This window comes from Euleptes europaea, chromosome 6 (genome assembly GCF_029931775.1).
Source record: "Euleptes europaea isolate rEulEur1 chromosome 6, rEulEur1.hap1, whole genome shotgun sequence".
Classification (NCBI taxonomy): domain Eukaryota; kingdom Metazoa; phylum Chordata; class Lepidosauria; order Squamata; family Sphaerodactylidae; genus Euleptes; species Euleptes europaea.
The window spans coordinates 13,660,749-13,677,196 of NC_079317.1; the positions used below are offsets into that span (position 1 = coordinate 13,660,749).

The 16,448-nt window shown below is 43.3% G+C and overlaps 1 protein-coding gene across 1 annotated transcript in view; it reads left to right on the forward strand.

The window, feature by feature from the left end:
• The window catches only part of ADSS1 (adenylosuccinate synthase 1), a 30,766-nt gene extending 15,277 nt beyond the window's left edge, over positions 1-15,489 (forward strand). The window contains exons 4-13 of the mRNA XM_056851050.1: positions 2,431-2,481; positions 2,803-2,869; positions 4,823-4,930; positions 5,836-5,917; positions 6,936-7,062; positions 7,904-8,058; positions 9,098-9,222; positions 11,791-11,888; positions 12,724-12,873; positions 15,304-15,489. Of these exons, the coding sequence (XP_056707028.1) occupies positions 2,431-2,481; positions 2,803-2,869; positions 4,823-4,930; positions 5,836-5,917; positions 6,936-7,062; positions 7,904-8,058; positions 9,098-9,222; positions 11,791-11,888; positions 12,724-12,873; positions 15,304-15,356 (1,016 nt within the window). The 3' untranslated portion in view covers positions 15,357-15,489. The remainder of the gene's footprint in view (positions 1-2,430; positions 2,482-2,802; positions 2,870-4,822; positions 4,931-5,835; positions 5,918-6,935; positions 7,063-7,903; positions 8,059-9,097; positions 9,223-11,790; positions 11,889-12,723; positions 12,874-15,303) is intronic.
• Positions 15,490-16,448: the final 959 nt, after the last annotated feature.

The window sequence follows — 16,448 nt, forward strand, 5'->3', positions numbered from 1 at the left end:
GGCTTAATGATTTTCAGTAGAATAAATAAGTGCATAAGTAGAGGGCACAGCTAGACCCAGGCTTAGGGGTTGTCTGAATTGCCCAAGGCAAGATGCTGTCCCTTCAAAGATGTTATCAGTGATCACTGAGGCCACGGCCCTCAACTTGCAAGACCTGAGCCAGGCTGTTAAGGATAGGACTTTTTGGAGGACCTTGATTTATAGGGTCTCCATGAGTCAGAAGCGACTTGACAGCACTTAACATGCACACAACTGTTTCTGTGTTCAAATCAGATTTCTTGAGCTGGGCAAATAAATGCTGGATGCTATTTTAGGTGTGTCCAGAGACTTGAGTATACCCAGTGGATTTTTATTCCCTTTCTTGGAACAGTGGGGTTCAAATAATAATTTTTATCTGGGCTTGATGCAAACGAGTAGCCAGCATCTCCCAGTCACATCCTGTCCATACCGTCTCATGAGTCCTAAAAGAAAATCTCTCTTTTAAAAATGATGTTGTAGACCATATCCTGGTCTGCCTTCCACACCCTGGTAAAGTTATATACACCAATTTCCTCCCCCAGGTTTGGTCCCTGCTCTCAGGCTGAAAATAGAAGTCCAATGGGGGGGGGGGTATTTTGATAAATACAAGCCAAAGCATCTTTGGGCATGCAGAACTTAGTTGCACGGTTCATTGGATCCTAGCCAGAAGAAAGGGGTGGAGAATAGCCCAGTTGTGTGCAAACAGTAATATGTTGACTGTATACTATATACCCTGACCTGAATGGACCAGGCTAGCCTGATCTCAGAAGCTAAGCCAGGCCCTTTATAATACTTGGGTGGGAGACCACCAAAGACACCAGGGGTTGATACCCAGAAAATGCCTTGAAAATCCTATGGGCTTGCCATAAATCAGCTGCAACTTGACGGCACTTTCTACCACACACCAATATATATGTGACCTCCAAATTGCAATGGATGCGTTGCAGGAAAGATGATCACTGCTTTTCAGCGAACTCTGTTAGCCCATTCAAGAGTTGTTTAATTGTGAGCAGAGCTTGAACAGCCTTCCCCAAGTTCTATACTGTATGGGTTTCATCAAGAAGAAGAAGGGTTGGTTTTTATATGCCGACTTTCTCTACCACTTAAGGCAGAATCAAACGGGCTTACAATCGCCTTCCCCTCCCCACAACACACCCTGGGAGGTAGGTGAGGCTGAGAGAGCTGTGACTAGCCCAAGGTCACCCAGCTGGCTTCATGTGGAGGAGTGGGGAAACCAATCTAGTTCACCAGATTAGCCTCTGCAGCTCATGTGGAGGAGTGGGGAATCAAACCCAGTTCTCCAGATCAGACTCCGCTGCTCCAAACCTCTGCTCTTAGCCACTACACCACACTGGCTTCAAGGTCAGAACTTCACCATGGAAACAAGCCCCTGAATTTTGTGACGTTATTTCCCGCAGAGCAATAGCTGGGCGAAGCTCTCCTTAATTGTTGCACAAGGACATCTGTGAATTGTGTAGAAATGCTGCTACTCCTCTCAGCCTCAAGTGCTGCAAATCATGTACGAATGTTTCAAATGCAAAATGGTACCATGACTGCAGTTCCCCAAAGTGTGTTAGGGAAGTAAAAGATCTTAATACTTGAAAGCTTGATTCAAGATGTGAACACACCCTGTCCTCCTCCTAGTTTTTTGGATTCTGGGAGCTAGAACAGGGCCCATGGCTCAGTGGTAGAACATCTGCTTTGCATGCGGAAAGCCCCAGGTTCAATCCCTGACATCTCGAGTTAAAAGTAGCAGATAACAGGAGACATGAAAGACCTCCATCTGAGGCATTTGAGAGCCGCTGCTAGTCAGAGGAGACTGTACTGTCCTTGATAGACCAGTGGTCTGACTCAGTTTAAGGCAGGCTCAGGTGACCTTTGTGCTTTTGTTCACTGGGTGTAGCCATGGATCAAGCTTATTTGCTATGTCAGCTTTTGACCTTGACAAAACTGACCTCACCAGTTAAGCTGTTCGACTTCTGGGGATGATTTAGAACTTGCCATAGAACAGAAGTAGGAATTGTCTTGGTAACTGTGGCGCTTTTATAGCACATTGGTGCTATAAAAATTAGTAATTTAGCAGCTGGGAGCTATTGTTATAGTCCTTTTTTATGAAACAGGAGGACACTAGAGATACAGAGTACATCCTCCCTGATTGCTTAAAGCAGTTTTATTTCAAAGAGTTCTTTTTTTTTTTTTAATGACAAAATCATGGTTGACATGATCTTTGGAGGTCTTTTGCGTTTTTGTTTGCGAATGACTTCAACTTTTGTGGTTTTAAAATTTATTTCATACGTTGAGATTTTTTGGTACATGGCCTCTGAATACTTTTTGAGGTAAAGGCAGTTTATAGTTTATATATTGAGGATTTTAAAAATCATCTTAACTGGCAGCATATTTTCCCCCCAACAGGTTTAAGAGATTGGGAGAAAAGACTGATCATATCCGACAGAGCACATATTGGTGAGTTTTAGTTGGATGGAGAAAAGTACTTACACAAGCGAGTTCGTGGGCCCTTTTTTGAGTTGCGAGGGTTTTGTTTTGACCACTCCAGCTTATTATTTGCATTGTTCGGGCTTTCTTACCTAGGAGGTAAGTAACCCACACTCAGATTTACTCAGGGCTGTAAACAAAAATCGCAATTGCTCTGGCAGATGCTGCTTTCCCCCCTTAGTTGCTTGGCCTCTCAAATTGCAAATGTGTGTGTGTGATATTTTGAAAAACCAAACTCTCTCTTTGTCTCCCTTGATTCTCCTTCCCGTGGCTTTTCCTCTGCTGTGCCAGTGTTTGATTTTCACCAGGCAGTTGATGGACTTCAAGAAGTTCAGCGGCAAGCACAAGAGGGGAAAAAGTAATTATATATCTTAATTGTTGCTACTAGACTTGGCGTAGGACTGTAAAGAAAATAAATCTTGCTGCGTATGGTATAGACTAATGATACTAGTTGGGTGCTGTCAAGTTACAACTGACTCATGGCGACCCCCAGTGCCCATGAGGCTTTCAAGGCAAGAGATGAGCAGAGATGGTTTGCCGTTGTCTTCCTCTGCATAGCAAGCCTGGACTTCCTTGGTGGTCTCCCATCCAAGTACTGGCCATGGCTGACCCTGCTTAGCACCCAAGCTCTGACAACACATGAACACATGAAGCTGCCTTCTACTGAATCAGACCCTTGGTCCATAAAAGTCAGTACTGTCCAGCAGTGGCTCTCCAGAGGCTTAGGCAGGGGTTTTTCACGTCACCTTCCTGCCTAGTCCCTTTAACTGGTGATGCCGGGGATTGAACCTCGGACCTTCTGCATGCAAGCAGATGCTCTGCCACTGAGCCACAGCCCCTCCCCTTTGGACTAGGTTGGGCTATCAGGTTGCCACATAATATAGAACTGTGTCCCAAATATTGGGGGTCAGTGCTTTGAAAACTGATGTAGCAAACATCTTTTTCTGCATTTGAATTGCATTTGTAATCTGCCATTCCTCCAAAGTGCTCAGGACACTTGTGTAGAAGAGGGTTCTGATTCCCCTCAACAGCCTTGTGAGGTAGATTGGACTGAGATATGGTGACTGACCCGGGTTCAATCCCAGGTTCTGATTGCGCACCCGTCTACTATGTCGCATTGGCTTACCACGCATCTTGGAACATGGCACCCATTTCCTCATTCTGCAGCAGAGAAACAATGAGAGTGTTCCTAACTGGAAAATGCATGTTGAGCAGGATACCAATACTGTTAAGGTTATAGCATTGAAACGTCTGTAGAAATAATGCTGTGCACTTAGCCTGAGGAATCATAAGCAATTCCACAAAAAGCTTTCCATGTTGTTCCACTCCTGTGGCAGGAGAGACTAACTGCAAGGGATACTTACAGGTTGGATGAAGCATAGCGAAAGTCACAGCTGCCCTCCTTTGACACATCTGCACAAATCGGGCAGCAGAGCCTATACTGTGTCAGGATCCCATTGTCTGACTTGTTCAGTGGCAGGGAAGATTCCTCCTTTACCAGGAAGAACCAAAAAAAATGTGTGCAACCCCCACATATTGGCAGCATCTCTAGTGACTTAGTAAATGTCTAATTCTATCCTAACTGTCATGCTTCTCTTCCTCCCAGTATTCCCCCGCCGTGCCCTGTATGCTGGGTTTAACTAGGTCAGTGAAGTGGAAAGCGATACTTGGCTATCCTAATTAGAACAGCCCTGAAAGATGCGGGAGCGAGGCGGGAAAAACAGTCAGACGGGAATATACCCCTTGGCATGAAATTCACTTTTTGTCACATGCACCGTTTTCCAGTCCCGTGTGAACTTTGTGAGGGAACCGCAAGGGGAACCCGTTGAAACGGCGGATACTTTGTAGCGATCTCTGACTGCAGATCTGTCATGAAACTGCCAGTGACAGCAATAACATGGAGACTGAAGTCAGGGTTGGTAGAAATATATCTTGGTTATTAAAATAGAGGGCCCCTTTCAAGGTAGGGTGCGCAAGGAGATGATAAGATCAGTGGTGCCATTTGGTTAGCCTGCAAGGGAGTAGCCCCCCCCCCAAATATTTTTGTGCCACATGTGCTTTTGGAGTTCCTTGTATCTGCTTTTCGCTCAGGTTCTGCACACAAGCAGCTGAATGTCGGTCCTCTTCTATACCCCCCGCCCCGAAATTTCAGATGACATCTAAGAGGGGAGAAACCCTTTATTTCAGGAGTTTTAGTTACAAAGTGAAAAGTTATCCTTTTTCGAGCAATTCCAATTATATTTAAAGCCATCTTATAAGATTTGCTTTCCCAACTGTTGACACCGTTTATTATTTTTGGTTTTTTTGCTAGTATTGGCACAACAAAGAAGGGAATTGGACCAACGTATTCTTCCAAAGCTGCACGGACGGGGCTTCGGGTCTGCGACCTTCTCTCAGACTTTGACGAATTTTCTTCAAGGTATTCTGATAAAACATGCAACCTTTTTAAAAAAATGAATTGTACTCTTATACAGTAATGCTTTCTAGCAAACATTTTAAATATATGGAGGTGGGATGCGGGGATAGGGGAACTATCGTTTACAGAACTATTGTTTAGCCTGGAAAAGATTCTTTAGTGTAAGGATGTGTCACTGGTAACCAAGATCAAGTTAATTCATGCCATAGTATTCCCTATGACTATGTATGGGTGTGAATGCTGGACAATGAAGAAAGCTGATAGGAAGAAAATAGATTCCTTTGAAATGTGGAGTTGGAGGAGAGTGTTACAGATACCGTGGACTGCCAAAAAAAAAAAAAAAATCAGAGGGTTATAGATCAAATCAAGCCTGAACTGACCCTAGAAGCTAAAATGACTAAACTGAGGCTTATGGTATTTTGGTCACATTATGAGAAGACAAGAGTCACTGGAAAAGACAGTCACGCTAGGAAAAGTGGAGGGCAGCAGGAAAAGCGGAAGACTCAACAAGAGATGGATTGACTCTATAAAGGAAGCCACGGCCCTCAGTTTGCAAGACCTGAGCAAGGCTGTTAAAGATAGGACGTTTTGGAGGACATTGATTCATAGGGTCGCCATTAGTCAGAAGCGACTTGACAGCGCTTTAACACACAATTTTCAAACAAATTGAATTTTGGGGAAATGGTTCAACCCAGTCTTTGACTGGGTCTAACAAGAATAGCTGTAGACCATCTGCACCAGTTGAGAACTGGTCCATTGTGCGATCGCAATGTGGACTTCATGCACCTTTGTTAGGGAACCCCTTTCTTTGAGGCATTCTATGAACAGAAGCCAAGGATTGTTAATGCAAGGAGATGCAGTGTAAAAGTTCTACATTGTGTCCTGTTCCAATGGTTGGTATTTTACAGATTCAAGAATCTGGCTCACCAGTACAAGTCAATGTTTCCTTCTTTAGAAGTTGACGCAGAGGGACAGCTGCGGAAACTAAAGGTAAACATCTCAAACTTCTGCCAGTGACTTCTGACCAGCGTAGGACAGCATCGTAGCTTAGAGGGAGAAATTTAAAAATAAGGTGATCTAGTAGAAGATATCGCTGCTTTTATTTCTTTGAAACTACTGGGACTTTCTGCCTGAAGTCCCCCCAAAGTAAATGGGAGTTAAGCAAGAGCATGTCCGAGTTCACATGTACTTGGTGATCACTTGCTGACGTCAGCACCCAGTGATAGCCATGTTGTAAATGCAGGTCAAGTATGGTGCTTTTGAAGGGTAGCCGTTCATTCATTTAGTGGAAAATCATTGGCTGAGATAGTGAACAATGTATTTTTCCGCATGTATTTTTCCTCTTTCACATCACCAAGTCTGAGGGCAGCAGCTTTTAAGAACGGTAAAGGAGCTTGCTTATTTGTGTGGCTGGTCTGAACATTTGCTAAACATTTAGGTTTGACTGCGAGATGGGCTTTGAGCCTGTTGCTTCCATTTCGAAGTCCATAGCCCAAACAGTTAAGTCTGGGACACTTGGCAAACTTCGTAGCAGTCGCCGAGAGCTGGTGTGTGAAAGGAATATATAGGAAGGAGCTGCCTGTGTTTTGTAGGATCCCAGAAAGCTTCCTGCATAGTGTCTTCCAGCTGTAAGAATGACAGAGACGGATATGCCTCTATTTGATGCAACCCTAGGGGTGTCATATTGTAGAAGGCAGTGGCTCAGTCGTTCATCATTTTAGATAAAATGGTGAATGTAGCATAAATTGGGGAGAAAGTTTGCCAATTTAGGAGACTGCTCTGTTGAGTTAACTTTGGGGAGTCTTGTCCCTGAGGGTGGACTCATCTTTACTATCCTCAGAGAAATTGCAAATTAGCCTGCATTAAATTACCCTGATTCTAATCCTTATGTATTCCTCCAACCTTCTAAAAAAGTTGATGTCCTGACTTGGCTTTTGGTAGGTTTTTGTCTCGTAGCCAGTCTGGCAGAAATATCTGATTGAACTCATATGTGGATTGACTCTTGCAGGGGTACGCTGAAAAAATAAGACCCATGGTCCGAGACGGGGTTTATTTTATGTACGAAGCGCTGCACGGCTCCCCGAAGAAAATCCTCGTGGAAGGGGCCAATGCAGCTCTGCTGGACATCGATTTTGGTAAGCCACCTTCTGCAATATGCTTATCTTCCTCCATAAAGGTGTGAATTAAAAAAAATTCCTCCTGACTTCGTTTTTTTAAAATGCGTGCAGACGTAGGGAAGGGGTAATCATTTGCTTCCCATCCACAAATGTGCACTCAGTGGACAGAAGACTCTTCATACTGGCCAGGAAATTGCATGTCTTCGTTAGGGAAATACACATGTGTGCTTGTTTGCTCTTTGACTCTTAAGTCGGATACTAGAAACAGCCCCGAGGCTCCTCTCATTTGTATGCTGACTTGAGGGCAAATAAGATGTGTTATTGGGAATTCTGTGAATGAGCTCTTAAGTATCTTTTTCTTCTTTAAAAAGTAAAAAGTAGATCCCGCCCTAATCTGGATAAGCCAGGCTAGCCCGATCTCACCAAATCTCAGAAGCTAAGCAGGGTCGGCCCTGGCTAGTACTTGGATGGGAGACCACCAGGGAAGTCTTGGGTAGCTACACAGAGGCAGGCGATGGCAAACCACCTCTGAAGGTCTCTTGCCTCGAAAATCCTATAGGGTCGGCTGCACTTTTCACCACCATAGTGTATCCTTGAGAAATACCATTTATAAAATTAAGATTCTGTTTCTGCTTTTCTGTCCCAATATCCCCCTTCACAGACTCTTCTTTCCTGTGCCAGCCCTCTGCCTCACCCCCATATGATTCTGCTGTTGTAATCAAGGCTCTTCTAGCCTTTTCAAAGCCCCTCAAAGTAAATAATGGTGCATGTGAGAGGTTGTTTTGAAATAAACCGAGCAAAGCAGCTGATATTCTGTGCATAATTCTCAAACATGATTGGGGTTTGTTTTTTTTTGTAGGCACGTACCCTTTTGTGACCTCTTCCAACTGCACTGTGGGCGGCGTGTGTACCGGACTCGGTATCCCTCCTCAGTATATCGGAGAGGTGTACGGTGTAGTGAAGGCCTACACAACGAGAGTGGGAATTGGAGCCTTTCCCACGGAACAGATAAATGTAGGTTGGATGCTACCCAAAGCCAAGAAATGATATTTATTTATTTGTTTTTATATCCTGCTCTCCCTCCCCCCAAAGGTGGGGCTCAGTTCGGCTTAGGTTGATAGAGAAGAGCGGTGGGCAGTATCGTACTGCCCGAGTTGCATGAGACACACAGGAGTTTCCCCATGTTCCCCTAAATTACTGCAGAGGAAGAAGGAGGAGAGTTGGTTTTTATACCCTGCTTTTCTCTATCTTTAAGGAGCCAGTGTGGTGTAGTGGTTAAGAGCGGTGGTTTGGAGTGGTGGAGTCTGATCTGGAAAGCCGGGTTTGATTTCCCACTCCTCCACATGAGTGGCGGGCATTAATCTGGTGAACTGGATTTGTTTCCCCAGGGAAGAAATTCATGGCAAACCCCCCCCCCCCAGCAACTGATCTACTGTATTTACTTGTTGCCTCATGTCATTCTTGAAGCAGCTTAAATACATACCGGTTCCTACTTTGGCATTCAAGACCACAATATCAGTTTTATCTTTTCAGTTTTTATTTTCTTGAAGGCAGTGCTGGGCAAATATCCTTCAGAGGTTTCTCTTCCCCCAAACCAAGCTTTTAGGGACATTTTTACTATGCAGACTAACTTGGGTCAAGCCATACAGTCCAGGCTTGCTACTCAGAGGCTGGCCAATGGCAAACCACCTCTGTTCATCTCTTTCCATGAAAACCTTACAGGGTCGGTACTTTCCACCATCATGTAAAGCCTTATTTTGCTGAATAATGCGTAGAATGTGATACACTGTAGACCCAAGAATCCCATGTAGTATGAACTTTTTGGTCAGAGCAGATGTACCATTAGGTTTTTTTAAAACATCATGTGTGTAGACTTCTCAAGCCCTTTGGAAACTAAGTGGTTAACAGTGCAATCCTAAGGAGAGTTACTCCAGTTAAAGCCCATTCATTTCAATGGGCTTCGACAGGAATAACTCCGCAGAGGGTTGCACCATAAGCGCTTTTGCTCGCCTGATGCCTGACCCCAGCGGTCGATATCTTTGCTTCCCGGCAGGAAATTGGAGACCTCCTGCAGTCTCGAGGCCACGAATGGGGAGTGACCACAGGCAGGAAGAGGCGCTGTGGCTGGCTAGACCTTGTCATTTTGAGATATGCTCATATGATCAACGGATTCACAGCGTAAGCAATCACAGATTTTGAGCTACACTTGGAACTCATAGCTTTTTACCCTGCGGAGTACCCAATATGTAGGTAACTTTTAAGAGCAGTCTGGCAAAGTTATTGTGTTTTTGTGTATTGACAAAAGACTGTTGCCCCTGTTGTTGTGAGAATACTAATCCCTGCCTCAGGCAGAAGCCGCATTTGACATGGGTTGCTTCCACATGGCAACAGGTCCCTCATTGCTGCTGCAAAACGTAGGACCATTTGTAGCAGCAATACAGTATCCTCACATTTGATTTCCCCAGGTTTTCCCTGCCCTTCCTTCAAAATAAATTTCAGTTATCGTTATATTACCGTGGGTGTTATAATATTAAAAACCCAACAAAAAGGCCATTTGGTGGTTGCTGGGGAGTTGAAAATGTTGGCTGCAGGAGGAGGGAAAATGGAACTGAGGAAGGTGGGACCAGGAAAGATCTGGGCTTCCCTGTCCACATGGCATCCACCCCGGCCGTGCTGAGATCTTTCCAAAAAGGAGGTTTAGGAAAGATCACAGGAAAATCGAGAGAAAAGCTAGAAAGTGTGTGAAAGCGCCACAAAAGACATTCACGTTCACATTCTGGCTGAACCAAACACCCAGAGTGGGAGTAACCCTTGTGTCGCCTTGCTGATTGATAGCCTGGAAAAGGTGCGGGGATTAACCAATTTTTGAAGAACCAGGTAAAGTAGAACCATGATTAGCCCAAACCACGGTTAATGAGTCTGGTGTTGTCATATTTGATTATGGTGAAGTGTGGTAAGAATACATGCTTGAGAGGTGTGGAGGGAGGGAGGGGTTCTGGGATCAATCCCTGATCCCCTGAATCACACTTATGGGATGGGATTCAGATTATATGTGCATTAGCCTAGTGAAATCTACTGGAAGGGGACAGCAAGTTTTGGGAGCTTAATATGCAAATAATTGGGGTGGGGAAAATATCTATCTATGTTACCTATAGCTTTTAAAATAACCAGACACTGATGAGTAATACATTATCTTAGCTGAGATTTTATGTTGATACTCAAGAATTACTATGATTTGATTAATCTTTTACTGTGTTGAAGTGGTCAATACTGTGATAGGTTTCTAGATGTTGTATTTTACTAGAAAATACGTTATCTTTCTTAACCAGTTACCTCTTAAGTAATGATGTGTGTGTGTTAAGTGCTGTCAAGTCGCTTCCGACTCATGGTGACCCCATGAATGAAAGTCCTCCAAAATGTCCTATCTTTGACAGCCTTGCTCAGATCTTGCAAATTGTGGGCTGTGGCTTCCTTTTTTGAGTCAGTCCGTCTCTTGTTGGGTCTTCCTCTTTTCCTGCTGCCCTCAACTTTTCCTAGCATGACTGTCTTTTCTAGTGACTCTTGTCGTCTCATGATGTGACCAAAATATGATAGCCTCAGTTTAGTCATTTTAGCTTCTAGGGTCAGTTCAGGCTTAATTTGATCTATAACCCACTGATTTGTTTTTTTGGCAGTCCACAGTATCCGTAAGTAATGATACAAGCTTTAAATTTTAAAAAATCCTTTTTATTGTAGAAACTTTAGTATAAAAAAAATGTAAGGGTAAAACATAAAAAGCACATCAGTTACAAATATATGAAAGTTACATTGTAGGAAAAAACCTAACAGAATATTGCAATGTTTAAGCAGGTCTGTTCAGTAAAAATTACAGTAGAAATACCAAGTTCACATACCTCTGGATGGGCCATGCTGCTGGGGAAGATTCTTTAGACAGATGGACAGCATTGCAGCATAGTCTGCCAAAGAACTCCCGACTACGGGACAGTTTCTAACCCCTTATATACCTTTTTTCATGGGAACCTTAATCTGTGATTAATCTTTACAGTACATTTCTTCTAGGATCTAAAAATATCCACAACAAAAATCAGCCTTCAAGTTTATCAGCAAGGTTGTCTAGCAAGGTGAATTGATATAGATATATGTAGATAGATAACAAAATTGTCAATGTTAAACCAATTAATTATAATATGAAGAGAAGGTTACATAGGAAATGTGGAAAACAAAGCTACTTAACTCGGTATAATGCGTGTCTATTACACCACACACACACACACACACACTAGAATTCAAAAAGACAGAAAAATTACGTTCTTATCTCATGTTGATACTTTTCGGAGGCCGCTTTGGCTGAATGCCTAGCTTCCATCTAGCGCCTAGCCTTCAATGAAACCAAAACTTCTAATCACTATTCGTGCCAGTTTCCAGGCAGGAGATTCACTTTAATTAACCTACATTGCAAGTATTTGATATATTTTTAAGCTATATGTGCCTAGGACCACTACAGTGTGGTTCGTATCTGCTTTTTAAAAAAACGAGGGTTTAGAACATGCAAAACCCTGGTAATGCAACTGTTTGTGCATGATGCATTCTGTAATTATTTACATTCATATTTTATATCTGGTCATTTTTTTTTGAAAGACTTATAAGTAAAAGCATAGAAAAAAAACAGGTTCTGGAGGGGAAGGGAGTTAAAGCATGAACTTGAATATCTTCTTTAAATATAACTATTGAATGTTTTCTGGGCAGTCTGGCATTAACCAAGCTGGATATTCTGGACGTCCTCGACGAGATCAAAGTTGGTGTTGCTTACAAGCTGGGAGGGAAAAGGATTCCGTATTTTCCAGGTATGTTGTTACCTATCTTGATTTTGTACCTTTTAAGAAATTGCTTCTCTGTAGCTCTTAGCAACCCTGACCTGGATGGTCCAGGCTAGCTCAGTTTCATCATGTCTTGGAAGCTAAGCAGGGTCAGCCCCGGTTAGTACTTGAATGGGGGACCATCAAGGAAGTCCAAGGTCGATACACAAAAGGCAGGTGATAGCGAACCACCTTTGTTCCTCTCTTGCTTTAAAAAACCTGCAGGGTCGCCATAAGTCAGCTGCAACTTGACAGCGTTTTCCACCACCAGTCCTTAGCATTGCTGCAACCTTTTTTTTCAAAATGCCATGTAATGAGGCTTATGCACATGTTAGGTGCTGGCTGCACATGCAAACTGCATCTGTGAACCATCAGCCTAGCGAAGTAGCTACACATTTGTAACACTGATTCCAGAATTTTGAGAACAGAACGCTCATCTTTGTGATTTCCTATTTTAAATTGAGGCTGTAATTAATTAGTTTTTAGCCCCCCCCCCCTCTATCTATATATTTCACTAGCTTGATGTTTTACTGCTGCTTTCTCTGAAATTCATTTTGCTGCAGTTCCTCTAGTTTTGGGTCTACTTTCTTGTGGTGTCAGTGGGTTTTGTAGGCCCCTTGGGAATATTTTTGGAAGTGTGGGGCTAGATAAAATAAAATCTCCACAAGAAGGGATAAAGACATCTCTTTCAGCATAACGTTTCTTTACTTGACAGTGACTAACAAGCGGCTGCTGCATCCCAACCAGTTACATTTTAATAATAATGCCAAACGTTTGTATAGTTTTTCAGTGTTAAATTGTGGTTCTTTTTTATAAAATAAAGCTAACCAAGAAATACTGCAGAAAGTGGAGGTGGAGTACGAAACTATGCCAGGGTGGAAGATGGACACAACTAATGTCAGAAAATGGGAGGATCTCCCACCCAAGGCACAAAATTACATTCGGTTTGTGGAAAACCACGTTGGAGTGGCAGGTACGTTCCGTTTGCTCTTCCAAGGCAGCCAGTTCTGTATTAATTCATGTATGTCATTCATTTATATATTCCCTTTCTCCCCAGTGGGGACACAAAGCGGTTTATATCATTCTCCACCCTCCATTTTATCCTCACAACAACCCTTTGAGGTAGGCTAGGCTGAGAGAGTGTAATTGGCTCAAGGTCACCCAGCGAGCTTCCATGGCAAGACTATACATGAAAGACTTGTTGACCAGAAATTTCCTTTCCCTAGATTTAACAGCCATTACTTATTCGTCCACCATTTCACTCTATTTTTATATTTATTTATTTATTTATTTTAAAATAGTGTGAAATGGTGGTTGAATAATTAATGACTGTTAAATCTAGGGATATTAATTTCTTCTTGACATTATAAAGAGAAAAGTTGCCAGTGCCACATCTCCCACACAATTCCCCAATCTATAATGCAATATCTGCTTCTGAGAAAGTGTCGTTAACTGTTTTTTCCAGGGAGTGATATATTTATTTCGTCCAGTATTGTTTTGGGAACTCGGCAAAACAATGTGAGCCAGGGAATCTACTTGATCTGGACAAAATGGGCATTTGCCGCCTTCTGTAATAATCTTGTTTCTCCCTTGCATCTCGGCTGAGACTAAGGCGTTACACCTGGCCAATAAAAAAGCTCATCTTAAACTTACAGATTTCTAACCAGCGGAAATAATATGGCAAGGGGAAAAAAATACCGTTAAAGGGTATCTGGAAGAAAATAGGGGAACATTTTAGATTTGTGTCCTTAAGCACTGAGGACAAACCCTCATTCAGGATCTTATTTTGAAACTGTTTACCGCTTACTTTCTGAATTCCAGAATGTTGCCTCTGTCAGGATTTTTTCAGGTTAAATCAGTGATTCTCAAACAGTGGGGCCAGCACCCTGCAATGATCTAGTTCTGTCAAGGGCCAAACTCAATGTGATCATGGTTGGGGTAGGGAGAGTAACTGATACGCATCCTTCAAGAAACTGACTAATAGAGATAGCGTGATGTAATGGTTAAGAGCAGTGGACTCTAATCTGGAGAACCGGGTTCGATTCCCCACTCCTCCACATGAGCGGTGGAGGCTAATCTGATGAACCGGGTTGGTTTCCCCACTCCTACCCATGAAGCCAGCTTGGTGACCTTGGGCTAGTCACAGCTCTCGTAGAGATCACGCAGCCCCACCTACCTCACAGGGTGTCTGTTGTGGAGAGGGGAAGGGAAGGAGATTGTAAGCCAGTTTGATTCTTCCTGAAGTGGCAGAGAAAGTCGGCATATAAAAAACCAACTCTTTTTCTCCTAATAAATGATGGACATCTTCCCCCTGTCCAGTGCTGGAGAACTGCCCACGATAGCCTTGTATATGGGAGTGCGCCCATCAGAGCTGTCAGTTCTAATCTCTGAACATCTGGATCCACATGCATAAGAAAGGGGGTGGCAGCTACTACTTTTACAAACTGCAGATTCTAATCCTGACTACAAGGGTGCAAGGGTGAGAATTTGGTGGGGGTGGGAGTAACGGGAGCAGCAACCAGGTGGAATAAGCTTGGGCTGCTGGAACAGTGGGTTGGATGATCAATTCTGAGGGGTTCAGTGCAGAGTCCAAACTTGGGACTGCGTAGGCTTGGGGTGCTGCAGTCGTGGAGACGAGGGAAGAGAAAGCGCTACGGCCAAGTTGTTGATTTGCAGAAGTATCTTGTAAACCAGTATGGTGTAGTGGTTAAGAGCAGTGGTTTGGAGCGGTGGAGTCTGATCTGGAGAACCAGGTTTGATTCCCCACTCCTCCACATGAGCGGCGGAGGGTAATCTGGTGAACTGGGTTGGTTTCCCTACTCCTCCACACAAAGCCAGCTAGGTGACCTTGGGCTAGTCACAGCTCTCTTAACCCCCACCTCCCAGGGTGTCTGTTGTGGGGAGAGGAAGGGAAGGTGATTGTAAGCCAGTTTGATTCTTCTTTAAGTGGTAGAGAAAATCATCATATAAAAACTAGCTCTTCTTCTTTGTCTCAGAGGACTTGCTGGGCCAAGATGACACCATTATGGAAGATTAGTATAGCTAAGAAGGACATAAGCATGCCTTGCCTATAGGCTTTTACACTGTAGCTTTTCTATGTTTATGGCTCAATTAGTTTGGCTTTTTTTAAAATGCTCTGTGTAATTGTGCGGAGCCAAACCATTAGAATAAATTGTCATTGATAGGGTTTTATAGACATCGTTTTAGTTTTGTTGCCCATTTCCGGCAAAGTTTAAGCACTCTTCTTTTTCATTTTATAGAACCGCAATCCTAAATTCATCGTCTCTTAGTCTGTGGGGGATCTGGAGTCGGCACTAACGCACTTGAGATTACAGCCTAAAATATGTTGGTGTTTACTTCCAAGTAAATTGTTCCAATAATTATTTATGTCTCTCCTCCGCAGTGAAGTGGGTCGGAGTTGGAAAATCAAGAGAGTCGATGATCCAGCTCTTCTAAATGAACAAAGAACTTTGATGAGAAGCTGTTTTTAAGCATTCTTCTGCTCCTTCTGACTTCCAAGCAGAAATGAAGAGGCTGTTAAAACCGAAGCATTATTTTTAGATTTTGGTTAGACATCTCTTGTATTTTCAAGTATATATATATATATGTGTGTGTGTGTGTGTGTGTATGTATGTTTGTATTTTAAAAAACTAGGAACACAAAATAGGAACAGGACAGATCTTGGTGTTGGGGGAAGAATTCAGGGTCACCCCTGAAACGAAGGACAAACCCCATATGAAATTATTTCTCCCAGCTACTGCTAAAACTTGAGATTTATGCCAGATTGTAGATGGTGGTAAATGGGGGTGTTTGCTATCCCTGTGTCAGGAAGCTGTTAAAGACGGCAGAATAAGACATATGCTGCATATAACATCAGGCTGGTTATGCAGCGCCTTTTTAAAAAGCTAACTAAAATGGAGTAGTCCCTCCCAAGTCTACCGGTCGAAGCAAAAAAACAAAACAAAAAACTCATCAGCTCCATTGTAGTAGTAGAAGAAGTGTTGGTTTTTATATGCCGATTTTCTCTGATCTGGAGAACCTGGTTTGAGTCCCCACTCCTCCACATGAGCGGCGGAAGCTAATCTGGTGAACTGGATTTGTTTCCCCACTCCTACACACTAAGCCAGCTGGGTGACCTTGGTCAAGTTACAGCTCTGTTAGAGCTCTCTCAGCCTCACCTACCTCCCAGGGTGTCTATTGTGGGGAGGGGAAGGGGAGGTGATTGTAAGCCGGTTTGAGTCTCCCTTAAGTGGTGGAGAAAGTCGGCATATAAAAACCAACTCCTCTTCTTAAGGCAGAACCTTCCGAAGCTGAGCAACTTCTGTTTTGGAAATATTGCATGCAAGAAGAAAAAAAGACTACCTCTGTCCCGCTACTGGTAATGGTCTTATCTAGGGTAGGCGTGGCCAGCATGAGCCACGCAGGCTGTGTGTTATCGCTAGAAAACATAGCACAAGAGCCTCTGCTGGAATTCTGAGCATGGTAGATAATAGCTTTGTTCCAGAGCTAGAGGCTCATGGGTACCTTGGGGGTGTGCTCATGGACCTC